General features: G+C 35.1%; 2 protein-coding genes across 2 annotated transcripts; both read right to left on the bottom strand.

Moving 5' to 3' along the window:
* Positions 1–235: 235 nt before the first annotated feature.
* Positions 236–2694, bottom strand: LOC105216203 (nucleobindin-2). Its single transcript, XM_011190588.3, has 4 exons — positions 2318–2694; positions 1755–2253; positions 1358–1695; positions 236–1288 (listed from the first exon to the last, which is right to left on the bottom strand). The coding sequence occupies exons 1-4, from the start codon at positions 2561–2563 to the stop codon at positions 593–595; spliced, it is 1779 nt and encodes a 592-aa protein (XP_011188890.2). The 5' UTR covers positions 2564–2694; the 3' UTR covers positions 236–592.
* A 426-nt stretch (positions 2695–3120) lies between these two features.
* On the bottom strand, positions 3121–4607 carry LOC105216213 (CDAN1-interacting nuclease 1). The gene is made up of 4 exons (XM_011190600.3): positions 4199–4607; positions 3857–4133; positions 3577–3788; positions 3121–3514 (listed from the first exon to the last, which is right to left on the bottom strand). Exons 1-4 carry the CDS (start codon positions 4459–4461, stop codon positions 3334–3336), a joined length of 933 nt encoding a protein of 310 aa, XP_011188902.2. The 5' UTR covers positions 4462–4607; the 3' UTR covers positions 3121–3333.
* Between the last annotated feature and the right edge of the window lie 9235 nt (positions 4608–13842).

Here is a 13842-nt window from a genome sequence, read left to right as displayed (position 1 = left end):
GGTCTCTGGGTTTTGTTCGACTTTTTTATTTATTTTCATTTTTGAAGTAAAAAGTAAATCAAACAAAACAATAACGTTATGTATCAAGTAGAGAGAAATATTTTAGTTCGAAAATTAGTTAATTAGTTATTATACAACTACAAAATATTCTAGTAAATTATTTACAGTTAGTATGTATGGTTGTATAATTGATCGATGCATATGTAGATTTTATACAAAAAAAAAACTAAGAAAATTGCTTTACAGTTACTATCGTCAATGGTTTATTGTGGAAAATTCGTTTGTTAATGAAAAAATATAAGTTTTTTGTATACAAAATGCCACATCAACTGCCGTATGTGTTCATACGTAAGCGTTAAAAGTTAGAATCGAAGAAAAAATGGAATTAACATCTATACAAGTTGTATGTATGTATGCTTGTTGAAACAGACTATTCTCATTAATTGTTTTTGAAGTTAGCACGTTGTTCACAATTTTATGTATTGTTGCATAAGAAAAACGCTTTCGTCAACGTTCCTCTGTTTGCTATGTAAATAGCTGCAGCTGTCTAAACTTAAGCGACAGCGGAAGCGAAATTATAAGACGTGTCTTTTCAATGCTTTATTGGAATGTTTTGCTGTTGTTGTTGTTGTTGTGCCTGTGGTGCGAGTGCTGGTGCCTGTGGTTGCTGTTGTTGTTGTTGTTGATTTTGTATTGGTTGTTGTGCTTGTTGTTGCTGTTGCGCCTGTGGTACGGGTGCTGCTGCTTGGGGTTGCTGTTGTTGAGTCTTCACAGGCTGCTGCGCTTGTGGTTGTTGTTGCAGCTGCTGTTGCGGTACTTGTTGTTGAGGTACTTGCTGCTGCTGCTGCTGTTGTTGTGGTACTTGTTGTTGTGGCACCTGTTGGTACTGTTGTTGTTGTGGCACCTGCTGGTATTGTTGTTGTTGTTGTGGCACTTGCTGATATTGTTGTTGTTGTGGCACTTGCTGATATTGTTGTTGTTGTGGCACCTGTTGATATTGCTGTTGTTGTTGTGGTTGAGCATTAACCGTCTGGTAGGCTTGATTCGGATGCAATTGCACGGGCTGTCCTTGGTATTGTTGCTGTTGTGGATATTGCTGCTGTTGTTGATGCACATACTGTTGTTGCTGTTGCGCGTATTGTTGTTGCTGTTGTATGTGTTGTTGTTGCGGTTGTTGATAGTGCATCTGTTGTTGGCCAACTGGTACTTGCTGTTGTCCGCCCACTTGATACGTTTCATGTGCACCATTGGGATAATAACCCTGTGGCATGTTCGGGTGTGCGGGCAACTAAAAAAAAAAAAAATAAAACATATTAATAAATTATGTAAAGATCACTATTTGTTAAAATGTATATACCAATCCCTGCGCAATCATGCGTTGAATTTCCTCTTGACGACGCCTTTCGAATTCCAGATACTCTTCATGTGTGTATTGCGGCTTTTCGTCAACCGTCTCCCATTCCGGATCCTTGTTCCACTCATCGCGTTTAGTTTGTTCCAAAAACTCTTGGAAACTGATTAGTCCATCGCGATTGGTGTCAGTCTCCTCAAACACGTGTTCACGCATACGCTCCATCTCCTCAGCACGTTCGCGCATATCATCTTCGGGCAAACCGGATTGGTAGACCTTGTCAAGTTCCTTGACGAAAAGTGCCTTCACTTCGATCTCATCCCAGTAGCCGTTGCCGTCCACGTCTAAAAACAATAAAAATTACTGTAAATTAAATGATTTTTTTGTTTTTATTTTTACTTGCCATGCATCATGAAGAATGTGTGTGGATCGAAGTCCTTCTTGTCCAATTGATCTTGTTGTTCCCATACATCTTCTAATTGTGCTTTGTTTCCGGGGTGATGCACTTTTTCGTGTTTCTTATGTTTTTCTTCTTTTTCCTTTTCTTCTTGTTCGAATTTTTTGCGTTCCTCCTCAGGCAATTCTTTCAATTTGCTCTCTTTCTCGAATTCTTTCTGCATTTCATATTCTTTAAACTCAGCACGACGTTTTCTATCCGCTTCAGCTAAGTCCTCAGATGTTTTTTTGATCAACTTCTTCAAATCATCAATTTCAAAGGTGTGTTCGTTCTGGTGATCCAAATGTTGTGGAATTTTAAGATGTTCACGATCAATTTCATTTTCCAACTCGTACTCGTGATTCACCAGCTGCCGCAAACGTTCGACTTCACGTCGCTTGATTTCATCTAATTTCGAGCGTACATGGTGATTCACATATTCCAATTCTTGTGCAATTTTGCCATTCTACAGAAGATGTAAATTAATATACATATTCATAGAATATATCTAAATGATTGATAATACTTACGCGTATATCAGCTTCTGGTGCTTTGTCTAACTTTTTTCGGAAATCAGGATCACTCTCAAGTGCCTCTACAACCTCTTTCAGATACCTTTCATACTCCAATGCAGTTTCCACATCCGGAGTAGCCGGAGTTGCGGGCGCTTCTTCCTTTTCCTCCTTTTTATTTTTGGTCACAGGCAGTGCTTCAGTAAACTGAAACAGCACTATTGCAGTGGCTAATATTAAACATAAATTAGTTTTCAGTCTCATTTCGCAATTTATTCCCGTAGTAGTGCGTATTAAAATGTATGTTGTTGCCAAAAAAACTTCTGAAAAATGAATATTCTGGGGAATGCCAGAAAGTGCGAACCAAAACCTGACGTGTCAAAAGGGGGTTTTGTGTGCTTCTTCTTTTCGTTGCAATCACAATAGTAATGTAAACAAAACAAATGTTAAGTTCTATATCGATGTTGTTATCGATAACACGTATTTCAGGTTATTTGTTTAATTCGCATTTTAAATGATATTAATATTTTTTAAGCTTTTTTGTATTAACGTTGGGAATTCTTATGTCACACCAAATAAATTATAAATTAAATTGAGCCTTAATATATGTGCTAATGATCCTTATCGATATTTCGCACTTTTTGTGGCTGCGCGCAATTTTTGTTGTCATAGACGAATCATCTCAACAATTTAACTAGTATTATACATTTTTATTTTACGGAGATAAATATAATAGTTTGCTGAATAGTTCCTTATGCATACGTAAACTTAGTCAAACACAATTGAAGAGTTTATGTTTTATTTTAACAAAAAATTCAAAATTTTTTGAATGAGAATAGGAAATCCTTTTATTCTAAATAAATTAAACTTAAATTCTACATATGAAGTGAGCTTTTTCAGCACTTTAGTTATTGTCGTACAACGCAATGGTGTAAAATCGTTATGTTCATAAATAAATAAGAGCTTATACGAATTTAAATAATTGTACAAGTAGTGTATTAGTAATGAGTATTTTCTATTTGTTATATTCATGTTCAACTAATAGAATTTTGCAGATTTGAGGTTGTTGTACAGGTGTCATCAGTCAGATTCAGAAATACCATATTCTCAGTTGATGGAAAATCGTCTAACACAATGATGCCGACGTTATTATCCGGAAGTCGTGGTGTATCCTCATGATAACCAAACCAATAAATAACAATACCGGCGCCAAAACTTAAAACAAAATAATAATATAATAAGTATAAGCTTATTATTATAAACAAATTAACACCTACCGATTACTATAGCTATATAGCTGCTGTTGTATGTACCGCTTATGGGTTTTGACATCACCAAAGGTGGCTTTGCTTTCAATCCAATTTACCACTTCACCTTTGTACAAGAATGGCACGATCATTTTAATATCTGGAGTTTTATCATAACCAAGACGACGCAAGTCATTCTCATCATAGTAGTGCATATTAGCGGCGGTGGCCATTTGTTTTAACTACAAATAATTTACATTAAGTCAATATGCATAAAATAATAAATATATGTAGGCGGTTGAGTTCTTACCTTAAATTCATACTCTTCACCTAAAATTCTGCGACGGAGATCAACAAGCGGTCCATCTTGCGAATCACTACACATGCATTGTATAACGTTCGCCGCCAGTTTTGGATCAGCAATAAGATGTGGATATTTGAGTAGACGGCTCAGATCGGATTTATGTTCAAATTTATATTTTTGCTGTAAAATACTGCGACAGAGTGCCATTGGGCTTATGCCCTCTAAACAGGCAATCTTCAGTAGTAATGTAGGTGCTGGATGTGTGCTTACTTGTTCTTCAAAACTATACGGAAAGGTAAGAAACCGTTATTACTTTTTAATGCATATTTATTAACAGTTTTGACTTACGCTTGCAGATATTTCTTAGCTTTCGCTTCACTTATCCAATGTTGTGCTCTCAAACGCGTAATCAGTTCTGTTTGCAAGATACTTTTTAACGTCAACCTATCAATGTCGGTGAAAATACGTTGTACCATTTCCATTTCGCAATCGATGGCCAGTCCATGATAATGTTGTATGAAATTGCAAATACTCGTATATTCTAAAGCGTTAAGTATGCGTTTTTTGCTTTCGTCTGTGGTGGCTTTTACGTTTGACGCAATAATTTCCATTTTTGTGGTAAGTGAACAACGATTTTATAAAATATTTTATATTATTTGAGAATACATTAAATATCTTTCTGGAATTCTTGTAATGATTCCTGTTTAATAGTTGTTTGTGTGATTTGCAACAGCTGTTTAAATTTGTAAACAAACTCTTCTTCTTTTCGCGTTTGTTCCACAATTCACAATGCCAGAACAATTTCTTTTGATGGTGGTTATTTACTGCGTTTATCTGGTACTATTTCAAAAACAGCTGTTGAGATAAATTGTTTATATGAGAGTGTTAAGCTTAAAATAAAACATTTTCGTTTATATATAAATAATTAAATAACATTAAGAATTTTCAATATATTTTTAAAGAAAATGTCAGAAGCATCACATTTCTCCATGATAATAAACGTTCCAACAACAGTCACTTCTACATAATAGGAATGGAGCCGGATTTTTATCGGATAAAACATTTGGAGATCGGATTTTAAACTTCTGGTTTAATAAAATGTGAAGACGACACCTGAAAATATGAAATATTCGGTTGCATCTGCACTTACTAATTCCACAATTACTCTTTATTAGAAGACACCTTGAGTAAACGGAATTGTATGCGCGACTTATCGAAATCATCTACTAACATTTAATCTTGTTCCTCTAGCTTTCCTCCCTAAGAATATACGATCATGTGCATGAAACTCCAAATATAAACACTTACCCTCGTAAGCACCAGCTTAAGGGAGACTTTAACTACCGGAAGTAATTGACATCTTGTTCTGTGTATTAAATTTGTGCCGGAGCCGCAGGTATTTTTGCTCTCCAACCGTTAAGTGACATTTATGCGCTTTTCACAACCATACCTTTTCCCATCTCCTTCTACGGACAATAATTCGGCTCATATCCGCTTATAACTAACTCGATTTGGTCAATTTCATAATGTTGTTGTTTTTGTTGTTTTTTATTTATTTGTATTTTGTTTCCGTTATGTGCTTTGGGATTTGCTCACTTTTGACTAGAGTCAACCTTGAGTGATTTTACTCATTTTCGTTGTGGGAGACAGCTTAAGAATCGTATTTGGCTTTCAGGAGTTGCGGAAAATTGTGCACAGGTTTGTGTGTGCATCCGAAAGGGGTTGAAAGTGGAGCGGATAAAGTTGCCATTTGCTGGCACTGACATTCGAGGAGCTGCTAGTCTGGTGATTTAAGATGCGTATATATTTTATTACAAAAGCCGCTTGCCTTCCTGCAACAAATTGATTAAATAGCATGGAGGGGGAATGACAGCGCAGTAATAAATGAAAAAGTTTATATGAAGACGCATCATTTTTGGTGAACAGGGCTGTAAAGAGACGAATAGACACTGGCTTCTAATACTAGATTACAGTGTTTCTAAATTTGGTGTAAGGAATCAGTGAGGTAATCATCTCAGACCACTGTGGTATGGAAAATAATTTGCTATAAAGCTTGAATTTTCAGAAAACGTACAAGCTTTCACTAGTGAAAGCTCTTGAAAAAAAGAACAATAAAAAAGAGGAAAGCTAATAGTTTTGGATAATAAAAGCTTTCATCTGTGAAAGCTCTTAACGTGAAATTGATTTGTGCAAGCTTTCAGCAGTGAAAGCTCACACTTGAAAAGATTTGTTTTCGAAAAGAAAAACTTTCAGTATTAAAAGCTTATACGTGAAAACGCTTTGTGCAAGAATTCAGCAGTAAAATTTCGTAACAAGGAACAAAAAAAAAACTTTCATATGTGAAAGCTCGTAACAAGAAACAAAAAAAGCTTTCATATGTGAAAGCTCCTACATTAAAGAGCTTTGTGCAAGCTTTCAACAGTGAAAGCTCTTGCATGAAAATGCTTTGTAATTAGTGAAAGCTCGCTGAAAGCAATTGATGCTAATTATCTATCTTGAAAGCTTTCTAAATAAAGTTCGGCATTACACAGCACTGATTTGCATAATGTCACTCAATTAGTCCTAAATAATTGCTAGATAAAATTGCTTTTATAAGCGATTTTATGCGCTTTCATGTATTTCTTTGAAGTGTAGCCTCAATTTTATAAGAAATAACTAAATTTTTAGGTTAGGTTATTTGCCTTTGATCTCTCCCAATTTATGCATTTATAAAGTGTTTGTAATTCTCTTAGATTATCTAATTATTAATGTTTGAACTAATTACAGCTTAATATGCTCATTAAAATGCTTTAGATAAGAGCAAGTATTGTATGCTCGAACGCCTAAAAGTATGCAAGCTTTTTGTTTATTATGCATAACAGCACATTTCGGTGTTAATTTATGTAAATAACGGTGAAAATAGAAAACCGTTGACAAGGTAAATGCTTTGATTAGCTTTCTATTATAAGATTTCGTGAGAAAATGTGTGAACATTTTTGTAAGAAAATCGCCTCCGAAAATAACCTCAAAAAGCCAACGAAATTATATTACAATGAAATTTGTATGTTTAACAAACCCATTAACAACGCTTAAACACAACAACAACAACACACATAAACTGTTTAATTTATAACATACGCCACCTACAAAAACAACAATAATAAGCTGTGAACATTCGTACAACAATAAACGCACTAAATCGCCATAAAAGCTTTGAGTTGCTAAGGCAGCAAGCCGTAAGCCAATATATAGTACATATTTCTGTATGTATGTGTGTGTGTGCTTGCATTCCCCAGTCACATTTCCACCACCAACACCACAGCGTTCGTGGTGCAACGCCGCTTGGGGCTGCGGTTGTGACAGCAGTGACTGTGTCGCTGTGTGTGTGTGTGTGTGTGTGTTGCTCGCATAATGTCCGACGACAAACTGTTGATTGTAAACTTTGCGCGCGAGTTTAAAATGAAAACGAGCGAGTGATGACGCCGCTCTTTGCGCTATGCATAGTTGCTTTAATAGGATTTTGATGGCACTTTCAACTACGTGACGATCATTAGTGTCGGAGCAAAGTTGAAATTTCGCGGCGTACAACTCAACTGATGCGGTGGAAAGAAGATTAAATTGATGGTTAATAAAAATGTTAAAATTATTATATAATAATAATGCTGTTTGTCGTTAGTAGCTACCGGGAGTAGACCAACATTTCGTAGAGAATAATACATTGAAACAGAGACAGCATTAGAAAGCTTTGAGGCGTCCATTAACTGTTTTATTAGCAATTTTCGTTTGTTCGGATACTCAGAGTTGTATTAGCTTAACAGCCTGCAAGTATACTTCACTTCAAATACTTGCCTTAAATGTTAAGAATTCGCTTCTAAGACCGAAGCTTTTATTGCATAACAAAAGTAAAGCTTTTCCGTCAAGAAACCGCATAAAGTCAGAAAAAGTAAAATATTGAAATTGAACCTTGACTATGGTGGCACTCTGCGAACAGCTTAAAGCAAAGGACACATTATTCTATGAAATAAAAAGAAAGGAGTTGTATTTGAAGGAGAGAGTCTTGAAATTTTTGTGGAATTATGTCGAATTCTTAATTTTTTTGTAAAAAAATAACCAGAATAAATACTTAAGCTTTCGATAGTGAAAGCTCTTCGAAGTAAAAGTTTAAGTTTTCGATAATGAAAGCTCTTAGAAATAAAAGCTTAAGCTTTCGATGGTAAAAGCTCTTAGAAATAAAAGTTTCAGCTTTCGATTGTGAAAGCTCTCAGCCATAAATGCTTAAGCTTTTGATAGTAAAAGCTCTCTAGAAATAAAAGCTTAAGCTTTCGATAGTGAAAGCTCTTAGAAATAAATGCTTAAGCTTTCGATATTGAATGCTCTTAGAAATACAAGTTTAAGCTTTCGATAGTGAAAGCTCTTTGAAATAAATGATTTAGATCTAAATAGCGAAAGCTCTTAGAAATAAAAGCTTAAGCATTCGATAGTGAAAGCTCTTAGAAATAAATGCTTAAGCTTTCGATATTGAATGCACTTAGAAATAAATTCTTAAGCTTTCGATAGTGAAAGCTCTTAGAAATAAATGATTTAGATCCAAATAGTGAATGCTCTTAGAAATAAATGCTTAAGCTTTCTATAGTGAAAGCTCTTAGAAGCGAAAGCTTAAGCTTTCGATAGAGAAAGCCTTTAGAAATAAAAGCTTAAGCTCTTAGACATAAATGCTTAAGCTTTCGATAGTGATAGGTCTTAGAAATAAATATTTAAGTTTCCGATAGCGAAAGCTCTCAGAAATAAATGCTTAAGCTTTCGATAATGAAAGCTCTTTGAAATAAATGCTTCAGCTTTCGATAGTGAAAGCTCTTACAAATAAAAGCTTAAGCTAAGAAAATATAGGATTGGCATCGAGAAAAAGGAATTATTCTTTACTATATCGGCGACTTGCAGAAGCTTTTGAAGCCTGAATGGTATGATGAATGAGGAATGTTGTAGTCAAATGGTCACTTATTGACTTTTGCAAAATGTAAATACCAATTAAGTAATTGATATGCAAATAATTATGTAGATTCAACTTTGCTCTTAAATGAACTGCATAATTTAACAAGCAATTAAAAGCGCAAAACCACGCTCGATTTTCCTGTGCGCGCTTTAATAGCTCGTTTGGTGGGCGTATTTCAGAGCGAAACATTGAAAAAAGAAATTCAATTAAATTTCAGTATTTTTTACAAACTAACAAAGTGTCAGTACGAACTACTGAGCGCAACAGTGAGCAATTTTGAACTCATAAAAAGTTTTGAAATCCTTAAAAAGTTTTGAAATCCTTTAAAAATCCTTTTTAAAACCATAAAAAGTGTAATTATTACTGACAAATTTAAAAAAGTAGCCAGTAATTAAGGCAACTTTGTAGCGTCGTAAAAAAGCAAGTTTATTTAACATAAATCATGCGCGAGCCATTAGCATATTTGCAGGCGCATTTGTGGTTATGGTTGAAGGTGAAGTAGTCAAACCGCAAATGTGGGCGGCGAAGCATGAAATTAATTACCTTATTATTAAAGCTTATTAAATTGGTTAAATAGAATGAAATGGATGGCAAAAACAAAGCGCAAACATTTAAAATGAAAGCAAGCTATGGTTGCCTAAAAGTATGCTGGAGTTTTATAAAAATGCGTTTTTAAATATTTTTTACAACAATTTATTTTATACACTGTTCTATTAAAGTATACCGCTATATAAATAATTTCCGTTAAAAAATGCACTTAAGTGCATTGCGTCAACGTTGACATTTGGCAATGCACAGCCGAGTTGTTTTGTACAACTTCACAATTTTGGCTCAGCTGTTGGCAACTTTAGCTAGTACTTTTAATGTGAAAGTCATCATGCATGCAAGTAAGTTTTTTTGTATTTAATTTGAAATGAGTTGCAGTGAAAGCTGTGCTTTTTTCAGCAACAAGCTGGCAGTTCAAGCAAAAAAGTTTGCACGCAATACAATTTGGGAGTGCAAAAAGTTTTGCAATTATATATGTCGTTGGAAGTAGTTGCCATAAGCATTGTTATAAAATTCATATTTTAAGCGGTTTTTACATTTTTTATAAAGAGTTGAGGTAGGGAAAAGTATAGAAAAAGAAATTAAAAAATAATATATATATTTTTTTTAATTTTCGACTGAAATTTTATTACAATTAGATGAAAAACCTTTGAAGATGAAGTTCAAAACATTCATCTAAGCGTTCGTCGGATGAGGAATTGACCTCTTCTGCATTGTAGAAAATTTTGCCTGCCTTGATTAATTTTGCCCCCAAGTAGAGAAGGAGAGAAGTTGTCTATACCCAACGAACGCGTTCATCTTAAACCACATCGAGACCAACGGGTCTGGCCAGGCATATTTTTTTGGTTTTTAAATGTTATTTAAATATATTTAGAGTGTAGCAAACGACTTGCGCTTCCAGGTAGCTTCCTAGAATTTTATTGTCTATAGAATTCAGAAAAAAAAATCCAAGGCTATCGTATCGAAAAGGACGAAAAAAGGATATTATAATATTACACCTTAGTCGAGACCAATGTTCATTCGGGTCTATAGCGAGCTCTTTGCGCTCGACTTGTTCGTGCGAAAGAAGAGAAAAAGAGGGAAACAGTCAAAAGAAGAGAGAAGAAACTTGTGAAACGGTACGAAAACACCGGCAGAACAATAGTAGCTGACAACTTTTTCACAACACTGACAGGAGCCAAACGATTGGCTACAATTGGACTTGCTTTCGTCGGTAAGAAGTGTTTACTCGAAGAATTAAAAAAAAAACAATCCGTCTCGTCCGTTGCTTTATACTCTTTTCGGGTTTCACGATAATCTCGTTTCGATTTGTAGCTATGTTCCGAAAAAGAACAAGGCAATCAATTTGATTTCAACCCTACACTACACAAAGGATTGTGAAGGTGAAGCCAAAAAACCGGAAGCAATTTTATTTTATAACTCAACAAAGGCCGGCGTTGACTGCATGGATCAGATGGTTACCCATTAGACTACAAAACGGCCAACGAAACGATGGACATTTGCCTTTTTTTTGCAACTTGTTGGATGTGATGGGATTGGCTGCTTTCGTAGTTTGCAAAGAAATCGACCATATAGATAAAAAGGATGCACGACGCACTTTTCTTTACAATATATCGAGAACATTGGCAACGCTCAATATCGAAAATCGTATGAACAATCCCAATGTCATCAAACATCTATCTTGTCGTTTGGCTTTTGAATCCTTTTTCGGTCGTTCACTCAACATCCCGTCACGATTAGTAGCTTCAACATCAAGAAATGCTGACATACTCAAAGGAAGGAGAGATTGCAGACTTTGTTTGCAAGAAAGCGATAAATTGCGCCGTAAAACTCGATTTTTCTGTTCTAAATGTTCAAATCCAGTTTGTATTCCTCAGGACCCATCATCATAAAATCAATTGAAAAATCGCTCAAAAATTAAATAAATCAAAAAATGAACGAAAAGGAATGCGTTGTATTTCATTTTAAAAGCCGCATACGAGTTTCATTTTTCTTTTTCAGGTAGTTCAGAGTATGTTCAAACCAAATCGAGAGGTAAGAAATTTCAAAAATGTATCTATATTGTACATATATGAGCGTAAATACAACACGTATTTCCATACAAATGCATGTAAACACATTGGGGCCTAGCCAAGCACCATTGGTCTCGACTAAGTGTATCAGACCGTTGGTCTCGACCAGGGTTAAAACTCATACTCGGTGGACGAAGAGTTGTGAAGCGATTTTGTTCAAATTTTGCACACCTCTTTGAAATAACATTATCTAGTTATTGAATAAAAGATTTTTTTTTTTAATTTGTCAAAAATATAAATTTTAATATTTTCTTTTTTTTTTCGTTCATCAACTAGATTTATCCATTTACAATCGAAATATTTTTGGATTATTGATTTTAGATGAACCAATAATGAGTTATGATGTCAACGGCAAGATCATTTTTTTGAGACGTCAAGAGTGATGGGTTACAAACGGCTGAGTTTTCGGAAGTTTTAAATAAATATTTCACATGATACTGTTTAAATATGTTTCTTCGATATGCTGAATTATTTACATTAAATATATGAATAAAAAATTACTCTTCTTTTCAAACTCTGAAACCCACCTAAGTGCTCTAAAAAGTATACTTAAACTATCAATTTTAAGTTCACTGGATCTCAAGCGCTGGATCAACATTGTTAGCACATAAATCATTTTGGCTATGGTCGCGTCATTATGCCTAAATCATATCTTATTTAAAACCGAAACTCTATCTGTGTTTGATTGCTCCGAAAAGTATGCTTACAATACATTTTGTTCATAATTTCGATGTTCGAGGGAAAGAAGAATATTGTACGCGCTTACAACCATCTGTTTAGTTGAGCTTTTAATATATTTTCATCTGGAATTCACGTCTTAAAACTGCTTTATAGTAATAGGGACAGTATTCATTTTGCGAAGTATACATTTTGGCTGACATTTAACTAATTTCTCTAACTCAAAAATTTAGTACATTATTTCATTGTAAGTTCTACAAATTGACTTTCTATAGTGGAAATAAAAAATGATATACATCTTGGTCTAAAAAACCACATTTTGGATCTGTAGAATTAGTACATAGAATTGCTGAAGATGAAAGTGAAATCTCTTAATTTAAATAGATTCGCAGTTCAAATGCAAATCTGGAATCTGGGGTGGAAACCCTTTATCCAAATGGTCAAATACTCCAATAACTACATGCAAGCATTGCATACTTTTGTGCAGCATTAAAAGTAATATCACCGATATTGTTTGCTTTAACTCTTTACTTTGCGCACGCTATAACCAAAGCTCAAAATATACACAATACGCCATTCCATTAACCCGCAATAGTTCAGTGGCTATTAAAATGCGCGTATGCAAAACGTAGCATACATCTCAGCGCAAACATTTTTGCTTGCATACAAACGCTGTGATTTCTTCTTTTTTCGTATAACAATAAATGTAGCGGTAAATAAAGAAGACGCTGCTTTGTTTGCAACCCCCGATTTTGCTTAAATGAATGCATTGTTGAGGAGATCAGATTTTTTTGACATTTCGCCCCCTCTCATACTTTTAATAAGCATTTACGGTTTATATAAACGGGGATAAGCTGTAAAGACGAAAAAGGGAAAATGTGCAGACAAATTGTATTAAGCAACAGTTGCAAGCAAGGGGTTGCAAATGCAACGCTGAGTCATAAAAATAATGCAGTGCAATGGGAGTGCATGCAGCGCAAAAGTATGCAACGCAAACGAGGTGGGACAGCAGTAGAAGCACAAGAAAACGGAAAGTGCTTGAAAGCGAGCACAAATGCACTCTTGAGTGCATGATAAACGTATGCATAGATATATATATATTTATATATATACATTGTCATATATGTATGTATGTATGTTTGTATGTAACTTAACCTGCAAAGTCTATGTAAGTCCGTGAATGCCACAACAACGCTGAAAGCGCCAGCCAACGCGTACATGCGGTTCAGAGTGTCAGCAGCCTGTCTGCGAGGCAGTCAGTCAGCCCGCCAGCTTGCAACAATGTCTGCCTTCATGTCTTCGACAGCAACCGCATACTTGCAGCATACTTTTAGGAGCTCAAAAATTGCAATTGCACCACAATAAATCTATTTATTTGTATGCGCCGCCACATTTACGACGACAGTGTTGCTTTTATTGTCATGCCACAGCCAACAACTTCCGTTGCCACTTGCTTTGCTCCCGCTCACTCCGTGGGTGGGTGCCGAGTGCCTCAAAGCGAGTTCAAATTTGCAATGTTACTTACTTTTGTTTCAAGTGAAGTGCCTGCAAGCGGAAGGAAGACGCTTATTTGTGCCAGCGTTTGTTTCAATGAATTGCCAGTAAGGTTGTTGTTGTTGTTGCCGCTTAATTTTAATGCCGCATACGTGTATGTCAGCGCTTTGTGTAGATTTGTAACATTATGGTGTAACCTTTAAGATTACGTTTTTATTACTGCAACAACAACA

This window comes from Zeugodacus cucurbitae, chromosome 4 (assembly GCF_028554725.1).
Source record: "Zeugodacus cucurbitae isolate PBARC_wt_2022May chromosome 4, idZeuCucr1.2, whole genome shotgun sequence".
Lineage (NCBI taxonomy): Eukaryota > Metazoa > Arthropoda > Insecta > Diptera > Tephritidae > Zeugodacus > Zeugodacus cucurbitae.
The sequence above is the reverse complement of the archived record's forward strand: the minus strand, read 5'-3'. Positions and strand labels throughout refer to the sequence as shown.

Bases quoted from the DNA above. Each gene is read 5' to 3' on its own strand.
- LOC105216203 (XM_011190588.3), bottom strand. From the start codon at position 2,563: ATGAGACTGAAAACTAATTTATGTTTAATATTAGCCACTGCAATAGTG. The intron at 2,254-2,317 runs GTAAGTATTATC...CATCTTCTGTAG, and splicing joins CACCAGAAGCTGATATACGC to AATGGCAAAATTGCACAAGA. The intron at 1,696-1,754 runs GCAAGTAAAAAT...TATTGTTTTTAG, and splicing joins CACATTCTTCATGATGCATG to ACGTGGACGGCAACGGCTAC.
- LOC105216213 (XM_011190600.3), bottom strand. From the start codon at position 4,461: ATGGAAATTATTGCGTCAAACGTAAAAGCCACCACAGACGAAAGCAAA. The intron at 3,789-3,856 runs GTAAGAACTCAA...AATTATTTGTAG, and splicing joins GTGAAGAGTATGAATTTAAG to TTAAAACAAATGGCCACCGC. The intron at 3,515-3,576 runs GTAGGTGTTAAT...TTTTGTTTTAAG, and splicing joins CTATATAGCTATAGTAATCG to TTTTGGCGCCGGTATTGTTA.